At 36.8% G+C, this 23,243-nt stretch overlaps 2 protein-coding genes across 4 annotated transcripts in view; one reads left to right on the top strand and one right to left on the bottom strand.

Moving 5' to 3' along the window:
* The window catches only part of TASOR2 (transcription activation suppressor family member 2), a 102,567-nt gene extending 101,152 nt beyond the window's left edge, over positions 1–1,415 (bottom strand). For both annotated transcript variants that reach the window (XM_031939972.1, XM_012550842.3), the window contains exon 1: positions 760–1,415. In XM_031939972.1, the coding sequence (XP_031795832.1) occupies positions 760–847 (88 nt within the window). In that variant the 5' untranslated portion in view covers positions 848–1,415. The remainder of the gene's footprint in view (positions 1–759) is intronic.
* A 376-nt stretch (positions 1,416–1,791) lies between these two features.
* ASB13 (ankyrin repeat and SOCS box containing 13) overlaps positions 1,792–23,243 on the top strand; it is a 66,849-nt gene continuing 45,397 nt past the window's right edge. For both annotated transcript variants that reach the window (XM_031939973.1, XM_023504661.2), the window contains exon 1: positions 1,792–2,643. The gene's annotated coding sequence lies outside the window, so the exon portion shown is untranslated. The remainder of the gene's footprint in view (positions 2,644–23,243) is intronic.

Genomic DNA, 23,243 nt, shown 5'->3' with positions numbered 1-23,243 from the left:
TGCATGTTGTTTTCCTTTGTTCCCAAGTAGAGTATACTGGTTGAAAGTTAAATTGAATTTGTATAATAACGGACAAAGGTGGTCATCCTCCCTGGCCCTGTCATCTGATACCATTACTAACCTTTTTTTCTTCCGCAAGCTTCGAAAACAATCCAAATAATCAAGTTATATAGGTGTAAGCCCAAGTCTCATCCCGTACCTTGTGAAAGGCAAAAAAGCTCCAGGTTCAGAATTACAATCAGAAATCCAATGCTCATCCTAAGATTACAGATTTAAAGGTGAAAGGGACTTTAAAGGCCATTTGGTCCAAACTCAATTTACAGATGAGAAAACTGAGGCCCAAATCGGGTCCAGGACTTGTCCAAGGCCAGACAATAAGGCCGGACTGAAGCCCGGGTCCTCGGCAAACAAAACCTTCCTTTTGTTTTGTTTTGTCTTTCCAAATGGCCCACGACTTTTCTCCGCAACAATCCAATCACAAAGACACCAAACAAAAGCCACTCCTCTTAAAAGGGTCTGGCAAGTCAATCTAAGCGGTACAATGAAACCCAAGAGGCGAAGCCGGTGCTGAATTGTCTTTAGTGCCCCAGACCCCCCAACTACGACTGAGAAAAGACCGTCTCCGACGTCAGCAGGTCGGTCTTAGCGCCTCTTCGCGGCCTGCTCCCAAGCAATGCGGTTTTACTCGGGCCCTTCCTTCATCCACCTGCCACACACAGGGCGCCCATCAGCGGGCCCCACAAGCGCCGGGGATCTCACCTGTCTCGGGTGCCGTTAGCGTCACTGGCGAGGTGCCCTTAGTCTCCAGGTCATTGTTCATTTCCTCTCCCAAGCTGTTAGGTTTCATTACTTCCTTCCTAACATGCGCACGCTGTCTCGTGGCTAAAGGATGAGGCTTCTTTCTCTCTCCTAGAAGACGCGTTTCATCTCCGCAATAAAAAGGAGGCGCTCCACGCGGCTCTCCAGCGTTTTCGTCGAGCCTCGGCTTTTGTTTCTAAGGCTTCATGGGCCTCCCTCCCCCTTCGCGTCTCCCCTCTACGCAGGGCCAAGCCCCCAGCTGCCCTCCCCCCGCCGGCCCTTCCTCCACTCGTCCTCTGTCCAAGGGCGCACGGGAGCGGAAGATGGGGGTGGGGCGGCGAGAACGGAGAGGAGCTGGGGAGTTTCAGCACCTGGGCTGAATCGTGGCTGCCGCGCGATCCCAGCAGTCGGGACGATGGATTGTCCCCAAAAAAAGGAGTCGACGCGAAATCGACCCAAAGATTGGGAGACGGAGGGTGGCGAGGAGACGGTTTTGGAAAATCTTCCGTTTTCGAGAAAGAGAAAGAAAGCAAACCCTTTCTTCTATCTAGCCAAAGGAAACATGTCGACCGCCTTTGGGAGGGTTGGCTTGGGTGCCACTGAGCAACCGGAAGTGAAACCTTCGAGACCGGGAGCAGGAAAAAAAAGAAAGTGAAAACTGAACTATGGCGTCATGCGTGGGCGGGCATCCCAGCGCAACAGCGCGCTCCCGACGCAGGGCGGGGCTCCCTCGGCGTCCGTGACCGAGCCCAGCGGCTGCCAAACGGACCCCTCTCCGCCGGTCTTGCTCAGCGAGCCGCCACCGTCCCTCTGGCCGCAGAGTGGTTTCCCTCCCCCTCCGTAATAGGGGCTTATCGAGGCTCTGGGGCTCAGCCCAGGTTGGGGGGGAGGGGTGTGGAGGAGAAAGAAAGGGAGAGACAAAAGGAAAGGAAGGCGGAAACGGAAGCACAACTGTCGGAAAAGGAAGGCCGAGAGTGGGAGAGTTGCCAGGAAACCAAACCCAAAAAAAAGCCTCTTTGTATAGGGATTTCATCCTTGTGTCGTGGCGGACTGGCGGCTGCCAGAAGCCAGCTTGGCTTGCCGTAGGGTCTCGTATTCCCTCATTTCCCTATAAGGAAACGGGAAGTGAGTGTGTCAGGTGCTTATTAAAAATCTGGCCCCAGCACAGGGCGGGTCGCCGTGGGCGACACAAAAACTAACCCCACGGGGCCGCCTCTTTAGGTGGCTACAGCGGTTTTGAATATGTAATCTTTTCACCATTATACTTACTTGATTTTTTTTGAGTATATAAAGGGCAAGTATAGAAGTACCGAATTAGAGGAGGCCTTATACATCATGAACTCTGAACACCTCATCTTGGAGATGAGCAAAAAAAAAAAAAAAAAAAAAAAAAAGCGAGCAGAAAATTCGAACCCCTCCCCAACGCACACACATATGACACAAAGAGGCGACGTTGGTACTAATAAACAAAAGTTTGTTAGCTTACTGTGTGGCAGGGGACTAGGACAGGCTCTGGGAGTATAAACTGTTGAACAGCATCCCAGTCTTCAAAACCCTTTGGGATTTTCTCGGCAGAGACGGTGGAGTGATGGCTTCCTCTCCAGCTCATTTAACAGATGAAGAAACTGAGGTATTCAGGGTCACGTGACGGCTTGCCCAGGGTCACGTGGCTTGTTCTGGGTCCCACTGCTACTAAGTGTCTGAAATCAGATTTAAATTCGTGAAGATGAGTCTCCCGGGTTCCCTCTGCTCATTTCGCCACCTAGCTGCCTATGGAGAGTATTAAGTAGAAAGAATGAAACAATCCCTGCTTTCCAGGCGCTTACAGTCAACTGGGAAAGACAGGTACTCATTTAAACGTATAAATATAATTAAGGTGGTAGCTGTATGAGTAAAGAGAAGGAATCAGAGATGTTCTGTAGAAATGGAAAGATTTGGCAACTGGTTAAGCGAAAAGGAAACCGATAAGTAGTCCCAGATAAAGCCAAGGGACGGCAGAGAAAACTGGAAAATTGGTGACGTCTTCCATTGAATTAAGAAAGTGTGGAAGAGTTCACGGTTTGGAGGGGAAAGATAAGTTCCATCTTGGAAAGCTGGATTTGTGATGTATGGGGAACATCCAGTTCTGATGTGATTTTGGTGATGCAGAGCTGAAGTTCAGAGACTGGTATAAAGTAGATGGATAGATAAGATGGGACAGATAGATAAATGGACAGACAAATTTGGTTACATTTAATTAATATTTTTTAAAACTGTACCCTTGGAGAGATTCGTGATGGTATGAAATGTTCATGCTTGTTAATGTTTAAAGTTCATAATAAAATGTATAAAAATGAAAAGACAAACAACATCTCACATTTTTACCCCTCAAACCAACGTTATATTCATTATGGCAGACGCGCTCACGGCTAGGGGCACGGGCAGCAGCTGGCCCCAGGTCCAGCGCAGCTCACAGCTCGGTGTATCTGGAAAGTTCGTGGGGCTGGGCTTGATGAAGATGCCCTCCATGACTTTCCAGGAGTTGTGCTGGTTGGGATTGGGCATGCCGTGGACCGACCTCTGCCCGCGGATGGGGTACCCGTACAGCTCCCCCGGGGATGGACAAGTAGACAGGTGCCGGCGAAACCCCTAGCATTTAGGTGACTTAACCGAGATCGCCCAGCTTGTGAGTGATGCCGTCAGTAACAGAAACACTCTTCTCGCCTCAAAGCCCAAGCTCTTTGCTTTTCTAATCACAGGGGATATATTTTAAAAGTCAAAATAGATCTGTGAGTGATCCAGGCAAGTCCTTCATTTCACTAATAAATGGAAAGTGCCCAGAAAGGTTAGGGGATGTGTCCAGTGTCACCAGTGGCTAAGCCAGGATTAAAACAAAGGTCTTCTCACGCTAAATTCAGTTTTCTAATACATGGCCTGGCGATCAAATGAGGGAGACCTCATTGCAAAGGGAGAAAAAAGTTTTCATAGACAACATACTTAAAGCACCTCTGTGGTATGGTAGCCTCAAAATCTAATGGCAATTTAGGCTGTAGTAATAGAAGTTCTAGAATTTGATAAATAATATTCTCCTATACTTATTAAGCTATACCTAGAGTATATTATGTTGAAGTTTGGATGCTATGTTTTAGAAGGGAGATTGGCAAACTGAAGCACATACTCTTTTAAAAGATTAAAATAGGGCAGGAAATTCACTCTAAGAGTTAGCTGAAAGGACCAGAGATGTTTATCTGAAAAAAAGAAAACTTAGAGACAGCGCTGTCTTCAAAAATTTATAATCATGTATATGAGAGAAGGATCAAATATGTTGATTGTTTGGCTTCCCTGGGCAAAAGAAGGCCCAGAAATTAAAAGGAGAAAAATTTCACCTCAATATAAATCTAGCTATAGTGGTGTGTTTCCCTAATGAGCAAACAGAGTTATCAATAACTCATGCTATACTATTCCACCTTTTTTTTTTAGGTGTAGCTGCTACTGCAGGTGGACCTTTCTCTTTAGCTACCTACAAATTCCCTCCTTGTAAGACTAGCTTTGCTCACAAGCCAAAGCCAAGAAGAGAGAAGATATAGCCCATTTTAATAACAGTTTCTAGTTGCTATTTCAGCGGTTACTGACTCAATTGTCTAGAGCAAAGCTTCTTCTTTTTTTTTTTTTTATAGTTCAGTATTTTAATTTTTTTAATAGCCTTTTATTTACAGGTTATATGTATGGGTAACTTTACAGCATTAACAATTGCCAAAGCTCTTGTTCCAATTTTTCACCTCTTACCCCCCACCCCCTCCCCCAGATGGCAGGATGACCAGTAGATGTTAAGTACATTAAAATATAAATTAGATACACAATAAGTATACATGACCAAAACATTATTTTGCTGTACAAAAAGAATCAGACTCTGAAATATTGTACAATTAGCTTGTGAAGGAAATCAAAAATGCAGGTGTGCATAAATATAGGGATTGGGAATTCAATGTAATGGTTTTTAGTCATCTCCCAGAGTTCTTTTTCTGGGTATAGCTAGTTCAGTTCATTACTGCTCCATTGGAAATGATTTGGTTGATCTCATTGCTGAGGATGGCCTGATCCGTCAGAACTGGTCATCATATAGTATTGTTGTTGAAGTATATAATGATCCTGCTCATTTCAGTCAGCATCAGTTCATGCAAGTCTCTCCAGGCCTTTCTGAAATCATCCTATTGGTCATTTCTTACAGAACAATAATATTCCATAATATTCATATACCACAATTTATTCAGCCATTCTCCAATTGATGGGCATCCACTCAGTTTCCAGTTTCTGGCCACTACAAAGAGGGCTATAAGCCTAGTAGTAACACTGCTGGATCAAAGGGTATGCACAGTTTGATAACTTTTTGAGCATAGTTCCAAACTACTCTCCAGAATGGTTGGATTCGTTCACAACTCCACCAACAATGCATCAATGTCCCAGTTTTCCTGCATCCCCTCCAACAATCATCATTATTTTTTCCTGTCATCTTAGCCAATCTGACAGGTGTGTAGTGGTATCTTAGAGTTGTCTTAATTTGCATTTCTCTGATTAATAATGACTTGGAGCATCTTTTCATATGACTAGAAATAGTTTCAATTTCTTCATCTGAGAATTGTCTGTTCATATCCTTTGACCATTTTTCAATTGGAGAATGGCTTGATTTTTTATAAATTAGAGTTAATTCTCTATATATTTTGGAAATGAGGCCTTTATCAGAACCTTTGACTGTAAAAATATTTTCCCAGTTTATTGCTTCCCTTCTAATCTTGTCTGCATTAGTTTTGTTTGTACAAAAACTTTTCAGTTTGGTATAATCGAAATTTTCTATTTTGTGATCAGTAATGATCTCTAGTTCTGCTTTGGTCATAAAGTCCTTCCCCTTCCACAGGTCTGAGAGGTAAACTACCCTGTGTTCCTCTAATTTATTAATAATTTCATTCTTTATGCCTAGGTCATGAACCCATTTTGACCTTATCTTGGTGTACAGTGTTAAGTGTGGATCAATGCCTAGTTTCTGCCATATTAGTTTCCAATTTTCCCAGCAATTTTTATCAAACAGTTAAGTTCTTATCCCAAAAGCTGGGGTCTTTGGGTTTGTCAAAGACTAGGTTGCTATAGTTGTTGACTGTTTTGTCCCTTGAACCTAACCTATTCCACTGATCAACTAATCTATTCCTTAGCCAATACCAAATGGTTTTGGTAACTGCTGCTCTATAATATAATTTTAGATCTGGTACAGCTAAGCCACTAGAGCAAAGCTTCTTAAACTGTGGGTTGTGACCCCATATGGGGTCACATAATTGAATGTGGGAGTCACGAAAAATTTGGCAACAAAGGTTTCTACATGCAACAATCAAAAATTAATTTAGAATCAAAGATGTAATGAATCCGAGGTGTTTCTGGCAGCGTTTGACTATATTAGCATCTCCCAAATTCATTGCAGCCTTCCTTAGGAACACACAATCTATGCATTTTGCACTCTGTAGGCAAGAGTACTGCCAGAAATAACTAGATTCAGATTTAAGGTGGGGTCCTGCAAAAATTTCTTGAGTAAAAAAAGATCCTTAGTGGAAAAAGTTTAAAGAGCTCTGGTCTAGAGGAAACTGCCCTGGAAAAGTTGTAAAATTAAATCAACAATTCTCTTTTGTGGTTCTGAGCCCCAAGCCAGATTTCAAGCTTTGGCGAAATACTTCATTTTAAAATCTAATTCCCCTCCAGGGAAGTTCCCTTAATAAATTTCTCTTATCCTCCTTCCAACATAATACAGATTAGCCTAATGAGTACTTAACAACTTTTATCACAATTGCTGGTTTAAAAGACAAAGTAAATGCTTATTGAAAGGCAAATGATTGCTTTAAGAAGTGTACTTTCCCTAAACTTCAAGGGAAAACAATAGGCTCCGCTTTCAGTTGGAAAGGGAACTGCAGATGCTTTAAATGAAAAAATTAATATGGAGAACAGGGGATTCAGTGACACAAAATATATTTCCACACATCCTGAGCATGATTAGCCTACACAGCCCAGAGTTTAGAATTGATGATCTTGGGGTTACTATCCATCTGCCACTTTGTATTTTAGGCTGCCACAGAGTTTCTTTTTTCATGAAGTCACAGGCTTCATGTGACTTTTTTTCTTTCCTGCTATACCAGTGGACTTATCAAAGGCAGTCCTGCCTGTCCTAAGGTTAGAATAAAATTAAAAGGGAGGTATCCAGGGAGATGGTCACTTAAAATAAATCATCAGGCACTCAACTCCTTTATGACCTGAATGACCCCTTGACTAGGTGTGGCCAAGGCTGTTGTGTTGTATTTATAAATGGATTTTTCCCCCTCATTGATAGTTTAATTTCTTTTTTTTTCCTCAGTAGTATTTTATTTTTCCAAATAGATGTAAAGATAGTTTTCAACATTCATTTTTATGAGATTATGCATTCCAAATGTTTTCTCTCTCCTTCCCTTCCCTCCCCCTAAGACAGCAAGCAATCTGATATATGTGCAAACCTTTTAAACATATTTCTATATTTGTCATGTTGGACAAGAAAAATCAGACAAAAAGAGAAAAAAATGAGAAATAAAAAGTAAACAAAAAAGGTGACATTATTATGCTCCAATCCACATAGCTCTCTCTACATGGAGATGACACTTTTCATCCCAAATCTATTGGAATTGTATATAAATGAAACTTTTGAAGAAATTTTGCAGCATGACATCTGCAAATACATATTGCAAAATATATAAAAATAAACTTCAGCACTTAACAAAACAAGATAGATTAACCCAGTATCTCAAGCTGCCAGTTTTTCCTAGCATCAGAAATACACACACACACAAACACACACATATGTATACATGTATATGCATATATATATATACATATATGTACATCATCAGCACATGCAAGAGACATAGCACAATGTAAAGCATTACTTAACAAGTGACTTCTATAATTATAGGTCTAAATTAGATACAGGAAATAGGTTTACATATCATAGCAGTACATGTTTATCCAGCAAGACACAATAAAAACACAAAAAATTTAGGCATATATAATAGTAAAATATGCAAAATATCAGTACATTTGCACATAATAAACTTTGCATAACTGACATTTCCTCTCATGTGTGATGCTAGCTTACTTAAAATTGTTAAAAACAACAAAATAATAAAATAAATATTCAAAATATATAGTAGCATGTATATCAATGAACATATACAAGGCCCACATATAGGTAAATATCAGTTTTATTATCTGGCTACATGTGTACACATTTCTCCTGTTTCCCTATGACATTATAACTTTGTCATATCACAAGTCAAAAAAGCCTAAGTCTTTTGTAACTTGACGTCTCTTCCCTACTACCTGTGTTTATTGATGGTATGACCTACACATAGTCGTCTTCAGAACTAAACCTTTGCATGTTTAAATCTAAACTTATGGGTGACCTAAGCTAGCTGTCAATGTTCCTATGCAATCTCTTAAGTCTAGAAATCTCTGGCTAAGATGACAGGAAAAAATAATGATGATTGTTGGAGGGGATGTGGGAAAACTGGGACATTGATGCATTGTTGATGGAGTTGTGAACGAATCCAACCATTTTGGAGAGTAGTTTGGAACTATGCTCAAAAAGTTATCAAACTGTGCATACCCTTTGATCCAGCAGTGTTACTACTGGGATTATATCCCAAAGAGATTATAAAGAAGGGAAAGGGACCTGTATGTGCACGAATGTTTGTGGCAGCCCTTTTTGTAGTGGCTAGAAACTGGAAACTGAATGGATGTCCATCAGTTGGAGAATGGCTGAATAAATTGTGGTATATGAAAATTATGGAATATTACTGTTCTGTAAGAAATGACCAACAGGATGATTTCAGAAAGGCCTGGAGAGACTTACACGAACTGATGCTGAGTGAAATGAGCAGGACCAGGAGATCATTATATACTTCAACAACAATACTAGATGATGACCAGTTCTGATGGATCAGGTCATCCTCAGCAATGAGATCAACCAAATCATTTCTAATGGAGCAGTAATGAACTGAACTAGCTATACCCAGAAAAAGAACTCTGGGAGATGACTAAAAACCATTACATTGAATTCCCAATCCCTATATTTATGCACACCTGCATCTTTGATTTCCTTCACAAGCTAATTGTACAATAATTCAGAGTCTGATTCTTTTTGTACAGCAAAATAATGTTTTGGTCATGTATACTTATTGTGTATCTAAGTTATATTTTAATATATTTAACATCTACTGGTCATCCTGCCATTTAGGGGAGGGGGTGAGGGGGGGTAAGAGGTGAAAAATTGGAACAAGAGGTTTGGCAAGTGTTAATGCTGTAAAGTTACCCATATATATATCCTGTAAATAAAAGGCTATTTAAAAAAAAAAAAAAAAAAAAAAGTCTAGAAATCTCTACAGCTGAAGTTTTGAGTTGGACAATCAAATTTGGTCTTCTCCCCTTGTCTGAACTGGTTGTTGGCATAGGATACAACATTTTATTCACTTGAAATGTCTTCCGAGTTCTTGTCTGATTTAGATGGTCTTTATACAACTGGTCGTTTTTTAACCTAGAATCGGGCAATGCAAGCTTCCATACTTGTCCCCACAAGCTTATCTGAATCTATTTAATTTTCTCAAGAGTAGTAAGTGGTTGCAATGAATTGTCTTTACAGGGTCCCCTCTAGTCTCTGGGGCTATTCTATAAACCATAAAGATTCCCACTCCCTTCACAACTAGTTATAGAACAGCCTTCCATTGAGTTGATCATTTTTCTATGTTCCCTAATATCAAGATCCCTCAACAAAAATTTTTTTTGTTGAAGTCCTGACAATGAACTTAGGAATCATTTCATTATTTATTTCTATCAACTCTCATGAACTGGAATCTATTATAGTAGTTGGTAAGGTTCTTTCAGTTTCTGCTGCTCTTCAGACTTCAAAGCACAAGTTAGACAAGCATGGCTATCAGCTCCATCAGGTATGATAGGGAACTGTGCCATGGGAATCACAGGAACATTGATTCCAACAGAATAATGTTTTGTTAGGTATGAGGTGAAGTCTAGGGTTGTTTTTTTGTTTTTGTTTTTTGGGTTTTGTTGTTGTTGTTTTTGCTGAGGCATTTGGTGTTAAGTGACTTGCCCAGGGTCATACAGCTAGGCAGTGTTAAGTGTCTAAGGACAGATTTGAACTCAGGTCCTCCTGATTTCAGGGCTGGTGCTCTATCCACTACACCACCTCGCTGCCCCCCAACATTCATTTTTGTAAGATTTTGTGTTTCAGATTTTTTTCTCCATTCTTCCCTTTTCTTCCATCTCTCCAAGACAGCAAGTATACAATCCTTTTAAACATATTTCCATACTTGTCATATTGTGCAAAAAATCAGGCCAAAATGGGGGGAAAAATATGAGAAAGAAAAAGCAAACAATGCCCCATCTCTAAAAAAGGTAAAAAATACTGTGCTTTGATATATATTTGGTCTTCATAGTTTTCTTCTGTGGATGGCTTTTTCCATCCCAGTCTCTTGGAATTGTCTGGTATCACCACATTGCTGAGATGAGTCAAGTCCATCACAATTAATCATCACATAATTTTGTTGTTACTATGTACAGTGTTCTCTTGGTTCTGCTCACTTCACTCAGCATCAGTTCATCTAAGTCTTTCCAGGTTTTTCTGGAAAAACCTGCCCATCATTTTTTATAGAAGTAATATTCTACTACATTCATATACCATAACTTATTTAGCCATTCCCCAACCAATGGACACTCACTCAATTTCCAATTCCTTGTCTCTGTAAAAAAGAGCTTCTACAAACATTTTTGCAAATGTGGGTCCCTTTCCCTCCTTTAAGATCGCTTTGGGATATAAGCCCTATAGAAACACTGCTAGATCAGAGAGTATGCACAATTTAATAACTTTTTGAGCATAGTTCCAATTTGCTCACCAGAATGGTTGGATCTGTTCATAGCTCCACCAATAATGTATCAGTGTCCCAGTTTTCCCACATCTCCTGCAACATTGTCATTATCTTTTCTTATCATTTTGGCCAATCTCAGAGGTGTGTAGTGGTATCTCAGAATTGTCTTAATTTGCATTTTTCTAAACAATAGTGATTTGGAGCACCTTTTCATATGACTAGAAATGGTTTTAATTTCTTCATCTGAAAACTGTCTGTTCATAACCTTTGACCATTTATCAAATTTTTATAAATTTGAGTCAGTTCTCTATATATTTGAGAAATGAGGCCTTTATCAGAACCCTTATATGTAAAAATGTTTTTCCAGTTTATTGCTTTCCTTCTAATCTTGTCTACATTAGTTTTGTTTGTTCAGCTTAATATAATCAAAATTATCTATTTGGTGTTCAATTCTGAATTCCAGTTTTTCTTTTGTCACAAATTCCTTCCTTCACAGATCTAAGAGGTAAACTATCCTATGTTCTTCTAATTTGCTTATAATATTATTCTTTATGTCTAGATCATGAACCCATTTCCTCATCTTGGTATAACGCCTAATTTTTTCCATATTAGTTTCCAATTTTCCCAGCAGTTTTTATCAAATAGTGAGTTCTTATTCCAAAAGCTGGGGTCTTTGGGTTTGTCCAGTACTAGATTGTTATAGTTATTGACTATTTTGTCCTGCGATTCTAACCTATCTCATTGATCGACTAGTCTATTTCTTAGCCAGTACTAAATGGTTTTGATGACCGCTGCTTTATAATACAGTTTTAGGTCTGACACAGCAAGGCTACCTTCATTAGCATTTTTTTTTTTCATTAATTCGATTAGTGGAAATTTAATGAGGAGATAGCTGGAGTCTTCAGCTCCATCTGCTGAGAATGTGGCTTGATTGTGAGACTAAATCTAGACAAGGGAATCTATCTCTGGATTATCTCCATCCAGACCACTCTGGTTGTTTTTCTCCTTTTTGAACTGAATCACCTTAATTTCTTATAGATGGGTACAAGTTCAAGGGCTGTTTTCCTTGGGGAAAGAACTCAACCAAACAAGCCCTATCCTAGTTGGATAAAATCTGGTCAAAGACTGAAAAGAATGCTCACCCAAGGGTAATCTCAGTCAGCTATGTCCTTCAGAGGCTGATCATGCACAGGAGCTTCAGTGAAGAAACAGAGAAGGAAAAAGCTGAATCCTAATCTAACTTTGATTATTAATATTAAAAGGAAAATATTTTCTCTCACAACTCTGGGGGGGGTGGGGTAGAGGCAATTATTATCCTCATTTTATAGCGACTTAGTCCTTTCAAGCCTTGTATTTCTGAGTCTTGTTTTCCTCCATATTGTTTTACTTCTTCAGAAAGCTGTTACTTTGCTAAATGTCATTTTTATTGTCTTTCTGTTTTTCTTTATCTTTTATTATTTTTCCCATTAAGCTGCATGCTCCTTGAGAACAGGAAGCGGGTTTTGTCTTTGTGTCCCCAGCCCTTACCACAGTCCCTGGCACACAGTAGGTATTTAATAAATGAATGGCTAATTTTCTTGGCAAAGATACTGGATTGATTTGACATTTCCTTCTCCAGTTCATTTTACAGATGAGATTAAATTACTTGCCCAGGGTCACATAGATAGTGTCAGAGGTAGTGTCAGAGACCAAGCTTCAGTTCTTGAAGATGAGTCTTCCTGACTTCAGACTTAGTGGTCTGTCCACTGTGTCACCTAGCTGCTGGTAATTATATCATATTAAATGTTAAACATACCTTTGAAAATCAATAGATTTTTTTTCAATCTAGGCTTGAGAATAGCCTATAAGTTGTCGTTGTTTTTAAAGAAAAAGTCTCTTTCCCTCCCAATTAGCAAGTATTTTTATTTTTTTATTTTATTTTTTTTAATTTAATAGCCTTTTATTTACAGGATATATACATGGGTAACTTTACAGCATTAACAATTGCCAAACCTCTTGTTCCAATTTTTCACCTCTTACCGCCCCCACCCTCTCCCCTAAATGGCAGGATGACCAGTAGATGTTAAATATATTAAAATATAACTTAGATACACAATAAGTATACATGACCAAAACATTATTTTGCTGTACAAAAAGAATCAGACTCTGAATTATTGTACAATTAGCTTGTGAAGGAAATCAAAAATGCAGGTGTGCATAAATATAGGGATTGGGAATTCAATGTAATGGTTTTTAGTCCTCTCCCAGAGTTCTTTTTCTGGGTATAGCTAGTTCAGTTCATTACTGCTCCATTAGAAATGATTTGGTTGATCTCGTTGCTGAGGATGGCCTGATCCATCAGAACTGGTCATCATCTAGTAGCAAGTATTTTTAAAAGCTAATCTGTTCTTCCCATTATCTACCACCATTGAGTAAATTGGAGGAAAAAAGTTCCCAGAACAGAGCTGCATAATTTAGCAAAATAAATGCTTATATTATCAGTGTCCAAAAATGTTACCTTCTTTATTTTAAGTTAATCATCTCTTAGTCAAGAGGCAAATGGTATGTTTTATTTTCACTTTTTTGTATTCATGGGTTTTTCAATGTGTTGTTCAGAGTTCTAAAATTTTTCAAAAAATTTCTCTATATCTATAGATATTTTCTCCACATCAATACATATATTTTATATCTGCTCATTTTAATCTGCATTAGTACCAAAAAGATCTTCCAAGTTTCCTCTTTAATGATCTATTTTGTCATTTATGATGACACAATGATATATCATTGCATTCATATATCACAATCTAGTTAGCCATTTTCCAGTAGGATAACATCTCTTTTAATTTCCAATTTTTGGTTACCACCAAAAAAAAAAAAAACCCCTTGCTATAAATATTTTTGTAGATTATTTTGGAGAGGGAGAATCAGTCTAGTTAAGGGAAGGCTACAGTCCTAATTGTATTTTAACTGGGACAAAATTTGATAGCTTTTCTGGGTTTGGTTTCAAGAGTGACTGGACCAATTCACAGTTCCTCCAACAGTGTACTAATATATCTGTTTTCCCACATTCTTTCCAAAATTCTCATTTTTTGTTATCTAATCTAAAAAGTATGAGATAGAACCTCAGAGTTGCCTTAATTTGAATTTATTAGTGAAAGTGGTTTTTTTTTCCCCCAAATGCTTGTTGATAGCTTGTATTTCTTCCTTTGAGAACTAGCTGCTCATATTCTTGGGTTATTTAACTTTGGGGGAATCATCATAGCTTTATAAATTTGAATAAGTTCCTTATATATCTCAAATATGAAATCTTTATCAGAAAAAACTTTTTTGTCATAATTGAAATTAAGGTAAATGGGCACACAAAAATTCTGAACATGTTCAATACATTAAATCTGAACATGTTCAATACATTGAATGTGTTCAGAATTTTGTGTCCAATAAAAAGGATTTCTTGACTCCTCAGTCAAAAGATTAGAAGGTAGAGCCCATTAGCCTTCATATAGTTTTGGGAAGTACAGGGCAACAAAAACTAGGAAGTATAAAACAAAATGATTGGCTATGGAGTCTGAAGCATCATAAATGATGGAAAACAATATGACTAGATGGAAGTCTGGGATACAGGGCTAGCAACAAGTCCTTCTTATTGTTAGCACTTTGGAAAGCACCATGTCACAAGTTGCCATTATTAGCCAGTGGCACAGCTGAGAATCACTAATAACCACGGTTGGTGAATAACTGATAAGTCAGTAGTGGATTCTTCCTTGTTAAAAAGAGGTAACTAAAAATAGAGTTCAAAAAGATTAAGTTAAATGCTAAAGAAATTCTAGTTGTAACCCAGGGGACCCAAATTAGCCTAAGGGACTTTTTACCTGTGTAGGCTAATTATTTTTTGAGAAGCTTTGTCATTGTTGTCTGTGTGTCTGTCTTGTGATGATAATCCCTGATTTTGATTTGAAATTGCTTTTAGAAAATTGAGTTAACAAGAAAAAACCTTGCCATCAAAAGCTTCTTTGTCTCTGTGTCTTGTAAATGAACTTATTTCTGCAAAAAAAAAAAAAAAAAAAAAAAAAAAGAATGTGAACCTTTGTGATAAATTCTCTTAAGACTTCAGAAAGATAAGTCTCCTGTTCTCTCTGTATTTTTAAGCTGTGATCAAGTTTTGAGGGTGCAGACTTAAGAGAGTTTTTTTTTTTTTAATAGCCTTTTATTTATAGGATATATACATGGGTAACTTTACAACATTAACAATTGCCAAACCTCTTGCTCCAATTTTTCACCTCTTACCCCCCCCCACCCCCTCCCCTAAATGGCAGGATGACCAGTAGATGTTAAATATATTAAAATATAACTTAGATACATAATAAGTATACATGACCAAAACATTATTTTGCTGTACAAAAAGAATCAGACTCTGAATTATTGTACATTTAGCTTGTGAAGGAAATCAAAAATGCAGGTGTGCATAAATATAGGGATTGGGAATTCAATGTAATGGTTTTTAGGCAGACTTAAGAGAGTTAAGAATAAAGGGAATCTTTCCCTTCAGACAATATAATTTTATGACTAAACAAATTAGAAACTGAGTTTGTGACTAAGATCTAAGTTCTAATACTGGGAATTTCCAAATAGCGGTTTGAATGTTTTTATAAATGCTGAAATATTCTAATGAGTTTTTGGTCAATAATGTCTTCAGAATTTGTTTTAAGGAACTTAATGGCTATAACTGTGAATAATATATAGACCTTTTATCATTATTTCCCTGGAAAGTGACAAAATTGTTTTAGTTTAGGGGGAAGATTTCAGAAAAAAATGATAATTTGAAAATAGTAGGGGGAGAGAAGTAAAATAGATTGTGTTTTGCTGAAAGAACTTGGACTCTTCTCTCGGGAGCCTCACTAGGAGAAATAAACCACTATAACTTCCTGCCATGTGTTCTGTGTTACAGACCTGTTACACCTCTGAGTGCTCCCACTTTTGCTACTCCTTCTAACTGCACTCAATGTAAGGGGGGGGGGGAAACCCTTATCTTGTAGCATTATAAGTGTATTAGAAGTTGGATAGGTCTGGGTATTTATAAACTCTTTAGGACCCCAAAAGGCAATAGTATTGCAATAAATTAATTGCAATTGCAATAACCAGTGTGTGTGTGTGCAAAGGAGAAATTTTTTGTGTGTAAAGGAGAAATTCAGCTTCAGATATGAAAGAAAGGAAACATCAAAATCCAAAAGGAGAACAAGAATGGTTCACTGGAGAAAAATGTTATTTGTATATGTGTATGTGTGTATGTATATACACATACAGAGAGAGAGAAAAAAATTAAGCACATAGGTTTTGAAAGAAAAAAGGGGTCTGGAGTTTTATAAAGAGGTTTTAGGGAATTTTTTGGTCTTTTGAGATAAGAAGGGTATGAAGAATGTTGTGATATCTTTATCATATGGAAACTATTGTAATATATATATATATATATATATATATTTTTTTTTAAACTGAGGCAATTGGGGTTAAGTGACTTGCCCAGGGTCACACAGCTAGGAAGTATTAACTGTCTGAGGTCAGATTTGAACTCAGGTCCTCCTGACTTCAGGGCTGGTACTCTATCCATTGCACCACCTAGCTGTCCCTAGAATAATATGTTTTTAACTAAGAATTATTTGAAGATAATAAAATTCTGTCCTTGAAGGAATAATAGAAAAGTACATTCTAGTAGTTATTGAGGAATATAAAATTTTCATGAGTTCTAAAGGAGATGATAATACAAGACTGCCACTTTAAATCTTTGACAGAAGTCTAACAAAATAGTGGAATATTGAAAGTACATGGCCCTTGAAAAAACTGAGATTTTGACTTTGTGATTATGTAAATCCAGATTTAATGTGATGAAGGTTCATTCTGAAACTAAATTATAATGTAATTTGGCATTTTAAGGCAAAATGCAGAAAAAAATGTGATCAAGAAAAATATGAGGTAAAAATCCAGTCTCTGTAAATGTGTTGGCTGTATGATTTTTAAACAAGTAATTTCATCTCTACATCTGTTTTCTGATCAATAGAGGTGATAAAAATAGCATCCATCTCCCAAGATTGTTTTGAGAATCACATGATTGCAAAATACATATGCATATAGTACATACCTTTTAAATATTAATTATTGGCTTTTTTTCCTTAATTGAATATAACTACTCTTTACTAAATAACTCTGTACTAGATTTTTAGTGCAATTGGTATAAAATGTCAAAGATTCCTCTACCAGCTTTTGTTCCACCACCAACAGCAATGTCTTGTAACTCTCTTGTTCATATACTCACAACCAATTCCTTATTTCCCTCCACTCCCTATGTGATTGTTTGTGTTATCATCAAGGATGTTGCCTCTCATCATAATGGAGTGGTTATCTGTTGAAATTGCTTGAATCATCTTCATAAATACGAGAGGTTTCCAAGACCTGTTCTTGGAACAATGCTTACACTGCTGCATTTGGAAAAATGCCCTCTGGTTCCCCAACCAATCTTCTAGGACATGTTTTACTAAGAGATATCTGTCCCTTGTGGTTCATGGTTAGTGAGAGGCACCTCAGACTTTTAATGTTACATTTAACATATTATGAGTTAGTATTTAATCAAATGCAACATAATCAGTATGGTTTATTATGTTCCCTTTCCTCTTCACTAATCTCACAATCATCCAAAGAAAGACTGAATTGAAAGGGTAGGATGAAAGAAATGATTCATTGAAGACCCCCACTCAAACTCTAATTGATATTAGGTCATTATGATTCTATAAGGGGTAATGAGTGTTAACAATTATTTTACTTTTTTTTTTTCCTGAGGCAATTGGGATTAAGTGACTTGCCAGGGTCACACAGCTCTTAAGTGTTAAAAGTGTCTGAGGAAAGATTTGAACTCAGGTCTTCCTGACTTCCGGGCTGGTACTCTAACCACTGCGCCACCTAGCTGCACCAACAATTATTTTACTATACTTATTTAGTAACATATTTAGTCAGTGACCTAATAATAGATATAAGAATAAGTAGTATATTAATCCACATTTTGTATAAATCACCTAGGTTGTAATAGAAAGTCCTCTAAAATGGACCTCAAGTTTTAATGTAATGTTCCCTACTTGTTACCAGTAATAGAGTTTTCTTTCTTTTTTTTTTTTTTTAATTTATTTAATAGCCTTTTATTTACAGGATATATGCATGGGTAACTTTACAGCATTAACAATTGCCAAACCTCTTGTTCCAATTTTTCACCTCTTACCCCCCACCCACTCCCCCAGATGGCAGGATGACCAGTAGATGTTAAATATATTAAAATATAAATTAGATACACAATAAGTATACATGACCAAAACGTTATTTTGCTGTACAAAAAGAATCAGACTCTGAAATATTGTACAATTAGCTTGTGAAGGAAATCAAAAATGCAGGTGTGCATAAATATAGGGATTGGGAATTCAATGTAATGGTTTTTAGTCACCTCCCAGAGTTCTTTCTCTGGGCATAGCTGGTTCAGTTCATTACTGCTCCATTGGAAATGATTTGGTTGATCTCGTTGCTGAGGAGGGCCTGATCCATCAGAGTTGGTCATCATATAGTATTGTTGTTGAAGTATATAATGATCTCCTGGTCCTGCTCATTTCACTCAGCGTCAGTTCGTGTAAATTAGAGTTTTCTTGCATAACTGCAAGAATGTGACATTTCCATCTTTTTTTGCTCCTATTCTATGACCAAACTAAGTACGGGAGGCAAGGTATGGAAAGAGCCCTCCATCTGTTCTTGGAATGTATCTTGTACTGTCTCCTCTTACCCAACCTAAAGAGGAGCTTCTATCTTATGATTATCGAGTTGGCAGGGATATTCCTGGTTCATCCAACCAGTGAACCTGCTGATATATTACTTTTAGCTTATGTGTCATGTGTCAACCAATGAGATTTTGTACTTTGCATAGCTCTTTAGAATATTCTGGTAATAAATCTGGTATTAAGCCATATTAAAATAAGGCACTGGAAGGAGGGTGAAATATACTATGAAATTCCTGAATAAGTTATGCAGATTATTGTTATAATGTTACAACCTAAGAAGCATTTAATTGGGTATATTTTAAAAGGGAAGAATAATAATTGCTTATGTAATGAAAAAAATGGAGAGGGAGACTTATAAAATCTCTTTATTTGTAAACTTCCTAAGTGTCTTGAGACCATCCTCTTGGAAAAGTCATAAAATCTGCCCTGTAAGAGAACTTGTGACTTAGTTTACTGAGAAAATGAGATTCCCTTTGCCATTACAAACATTTCTTGAACAAGGGGAGAGAATTTACAAATTTGTTTATAGTGTTGAAGTAGTTTATGTGCAAATTTGTGATTTTTAAAATTATGAAATCAGACCTGGAATAGTATATAATGGAGTTATATCTTGAGCCAACTTTGTCTCAACAAACTACAATATTAAAAGATTTTTGCCTTAAGGGCAAAATATATAAGATGTATAATATAGTATACAATACCATAAGAGATAAATATATCTTAATCTGGAGGTTTTCTGTAATTAGTGTTTTTCTGTTTTGTTTGAGGTTTTTTGAATGAATGATTATACGTTATCTATGTGGAAGTTTAAAATGTAATTATTTCTTTGATTGCTAATGATTTTTTTTTTTTTACTACAGAATGAGTTTAAACTCAGAGAAAAAAAAGAAGAAAAGGATGTTGAGTGATTGTGTGTGTGTGTGTTGTTGTTGGGGTGCTATGTTAAAGCCTGTTCTAAAAATTCACCACCCCTCCTTCAAAAATCCTTTATATTAATGTTCATTACTGATAATGACCATGTTAAAATTCTATAGAATTAGTTTGTAAATAAGTGATCCTTGGGAGATGGATCTATTAATCAAATGGGAGATTAAAAAATTAAATATTGATTTAGTTTTTCATATTTGATTTTATTCTGTAATTGATTCTATTCTGTAATTCCTAAGCCACATTATTTTATTACTAAGTTCAGAAGTTCAGTATCCCTCTTTATTTTTTTAATTAAAAAAAAATCTAATTACATGTAAAGATAGGTTTCAACATTCATTTTCTTTATAAGATTTTAAGGTCCAAATTTTTCTCTTCCTCTTTCCTTCCCCCTTCTTTTCCTCAAGGCAGCAAGCAATCTGATATAGATTATATATAATAGGTATATATATTTGACATAGGTTATATAATCATATTAAACATATTTCTACATTAGTCATGTGTAATGTCTGGGCTAGCTTTCTGGAGGATCTCTGGATGGGCCTTGGTTCTTTAGGTGACGAAGTGATGATGATAGGAGAGCCACCATGAGGCTGGTCAAGGGTGGAATCTGGAGTCTTGAGTCTTCTCTGTGTCTGTATCTTAAGACTTTCTTGTGTCTCCTCCCAGTTCCCAGTCCTCTCAGCCCTTAAATAACTCAGTACCATACCATCACTACAGCAACTGAGCATGTGCCAACTGTAGAACATTACATCACCATATCACACAAGTATATGCCAACTAGAGTGATTACATCATTACATCACATTAAGTATATCTTTAATTAGAAAACTATTATCCCATCAATCACACTAAGTGCTTAACTATAAGCACCCTGCTATCCTTGATTCAAGTACACCTTTCCAGAGTTCCAGCCCTCTACAGTCATGTGAAAGAAGAAACAAAGCAAAAAGGAAAATCCATGAAAAAACAAACCAAATGCCTCAAAATGAAAATAATACTATGCTTTGATTTGCATTTAGATACCATCATTTCTTTGAATGTGGATAATATTTTCCTTTATGAGTTTTTTGGAAATTGTCTTGGATCATTGTATTGCCGAAAAGAGCTAAATCTAATATGTTATTATTGCTGTGTTCAGTGTTCTCATGGTCTAAGTTTAAAGTTCAGTTGTCCTGGAGCAACTAGGTGGCACAGTAAATAGAGCATTAGCCCTGAAGTCAGGAGGACCTGAGTTCAAATTGGCTCTCAGACACTTAACACTTTCCTAGCTGTGTGACCCTGGGCAAGTCACTTAACCCCAAGTGCCTCAGCAAATAAATAAGTTCAATTGTCCTATAAGTTACCTTAATTCAAAGAAATAAATTATCTCTATACAGACTTGCATGCCCATGTACAATTAAGGGCAATCTATTATCTCACTAACAAACTCTGAAAGTTGCAGGGGGGTTGGAGGAAGTCCACTGTCTCTGCAAACTAACTATCATTCAAGAAATTCTGGTATCTTGCAGGTGGACATTGCCAATAAGTTTTCCCTGGCAGCAGGACAGAATAAGGAGTTATTACTAGCCCTGCATTCATGACTAGCATCCAACCATTTTGTTGTCCATCATCTAAGATTCTTAAGATTTTGTTACCATAAGTTTTAGGCTTATTGTTCTTGTATTCCTGTACTTCCAAAAATTATATGAAGGCTAATATGTCCTACCTCTTAGTCTTTGAGGAATCTAGAGCCCCCTTTTATTAGTAATTGCTAGCCTTATCACTAAATTGAATGTGCTTAAAGCTTTGTGCCTGTTTACCTTAATTTCAATTGTAACATTATAAAGTTCTTTCCTGTTATTTGTTTCTCCTCTCCTTTTACTGCATTATACTTATTTATACAAAGCCTTTTAAATTTTATGTAATCAAAATTGGCCACTTATGTGTTCTTATGCTTCACTTATTTAGTCACGAACTCTTCTCCTTTTCATAAATTTGAAAGATAATTTCTTCCTTGCTCCTCTAATTATGGTATCTTTATAGATAGGTAATACATTTATTTGGAGCTTATTTTGTTATTGGTTTAAATATAATTTCTGCCAGATAACTGTCTGGTTGTCTATACAGTTTTGACCTTTCAGCAGGAATATCTGAAAATCCTTTGTTCCATTAAAGATCCATTTTCCCCCCTTAAGTTAAATACTTAGATTTACCAGACATTATCCTTAGTTGTAAATCCTTATCTCTTGTTTTTTGAAATATTGTATTATGAGCTCTCCTCTTCTTTCCTTTATAGGTGAGTTTCTAGGTCTTATGTAGTCTTATTGTGGTTCTTTGGTACTTGAAATTCTTTTTTTTTGGCTGCTTATAGAATATTTATCTTTGACCTAGAATCTCCAGGTTTTGGCCATGATGTTCTTGGGAATTCTTATTTTAGGGTTTTTTTCAGGATGTGACAAGTAGATTCATTCTATTTTTACTTTGCTCTATGATTCTAAGAGTTCCGGGAAATTTTTGTTTATATTTTCCTGAAATATGGTGACCATCCTTTTCTTTCTAATTGTAATTCTTCATTTGCTTCTCTTAGAACTGATTCGGGTTTTTTGGATTTTTAATTTCTTCTATTTAATTCTGTTTTCTTTTTTAATCTTTTATTTTTGATTTATTTTTTATATCATTAAAGCTTTTTTATTTACAAAATATATGCATGGGTAATTTTTCAATATTGATTCTTGCAAAATTTTCTGTTCCATATTTTTTCCTCCTCCCCCCATCCCCTCCTCTAGATGACAGATAGTCCAAATATGACATGAATATGACAGGTAGTCAAATATGTTAAAATATATGAAATCCAATATATATATATTATATATACACATTTATACAGTTATCTTGCTGCACAAGAAAAATCAGATCAAGAAGGGAAAGCAAAAACCTGAGAAAGGAAACAAAAAAACATCAACAAAAAGAGTGAGAATGCTATGTTGTGGTCCACATTCATTTCCCATAGTTCTTTCTCTGGGTATAGATGGCTCTCTTCATCACTGAACAATTGGAATTGGTTTGAATCATCTTGTTGAAGAAAGCCACATCCATCAGAATTGATTGTGGTATAGTCTTGTTGCCATGTACAATGATGATCTGGTTCTGCTCATTTCATTTAGCATCAGTTCATGTAAGTCTCTCCAGGCCTCTCTGAAATCATCCTGCTGTGTTGTGATATGAGAACCATTTGCCAGAGGCTGCTGGAGGTCTATCTCAGATCTGTAGAATGGATCTCTTCATGTGAGAGGATGTTGATGATACAAGGAGACTGAGAGGCAAAGGACTGACCTCTCTCCTTTTCCCTCTTGACTCCAATTTATTTCATTCCCAATTCACAAGGAACATCTGTGTCTAAAGGCTGCTTTGCAACTCCTTCAACTGTTATGATTCACAGCTGTGGAGGCTCTCAGAGAATTGATCTGCCCCTCCGTTTAGGCATAATCCTTAATACTGCTTGTCGTTTCTTACAGAACAATAAAATTCCATAACATTCATATACCATAATTTATTTAGCCATTCTCTAATTGGTGGGCATTCATTCAGTTTCCAGTTTCTTGCCTTAGTTTTGTTTTATTAAACTGTTTTTTGCCTAATTCTAATTTTTAGGGCATTCATTTTTCCCCCCTCTCAATTGTATTTTATTTTTCCCAATTGCATGTAAAAATAGTTTTTCAACATTTATTTTTGATTAGATTTTGATTTCCAAATAATTTTCCCTTTCTCTTTCCCCTCCTCTCTCCCTAAGTTAGCAAGCAATCTGACATAGATTATACATGTACAATCATGTTAA

Source organism: Sarcophilus harrisii, chromosome 5 (assembly GCF_902635505.1).
Source record: "Sarcophilus harrisii chromosome 5, mSarHar1.11, whole genome shotgun sequence".
Lineage (NCBI taxonomy): Eukaryota > Metazoa > Chordata > Mammalia > Dasyuromorphia > Dasyuridae > Sarcophilus > Sarcophilus harrisii.
The sequence above is the reverse complement of the archived record's forward strand: the minus strand, read 5'-3'. Positions and strand labels throughout refer to the sequence as shown.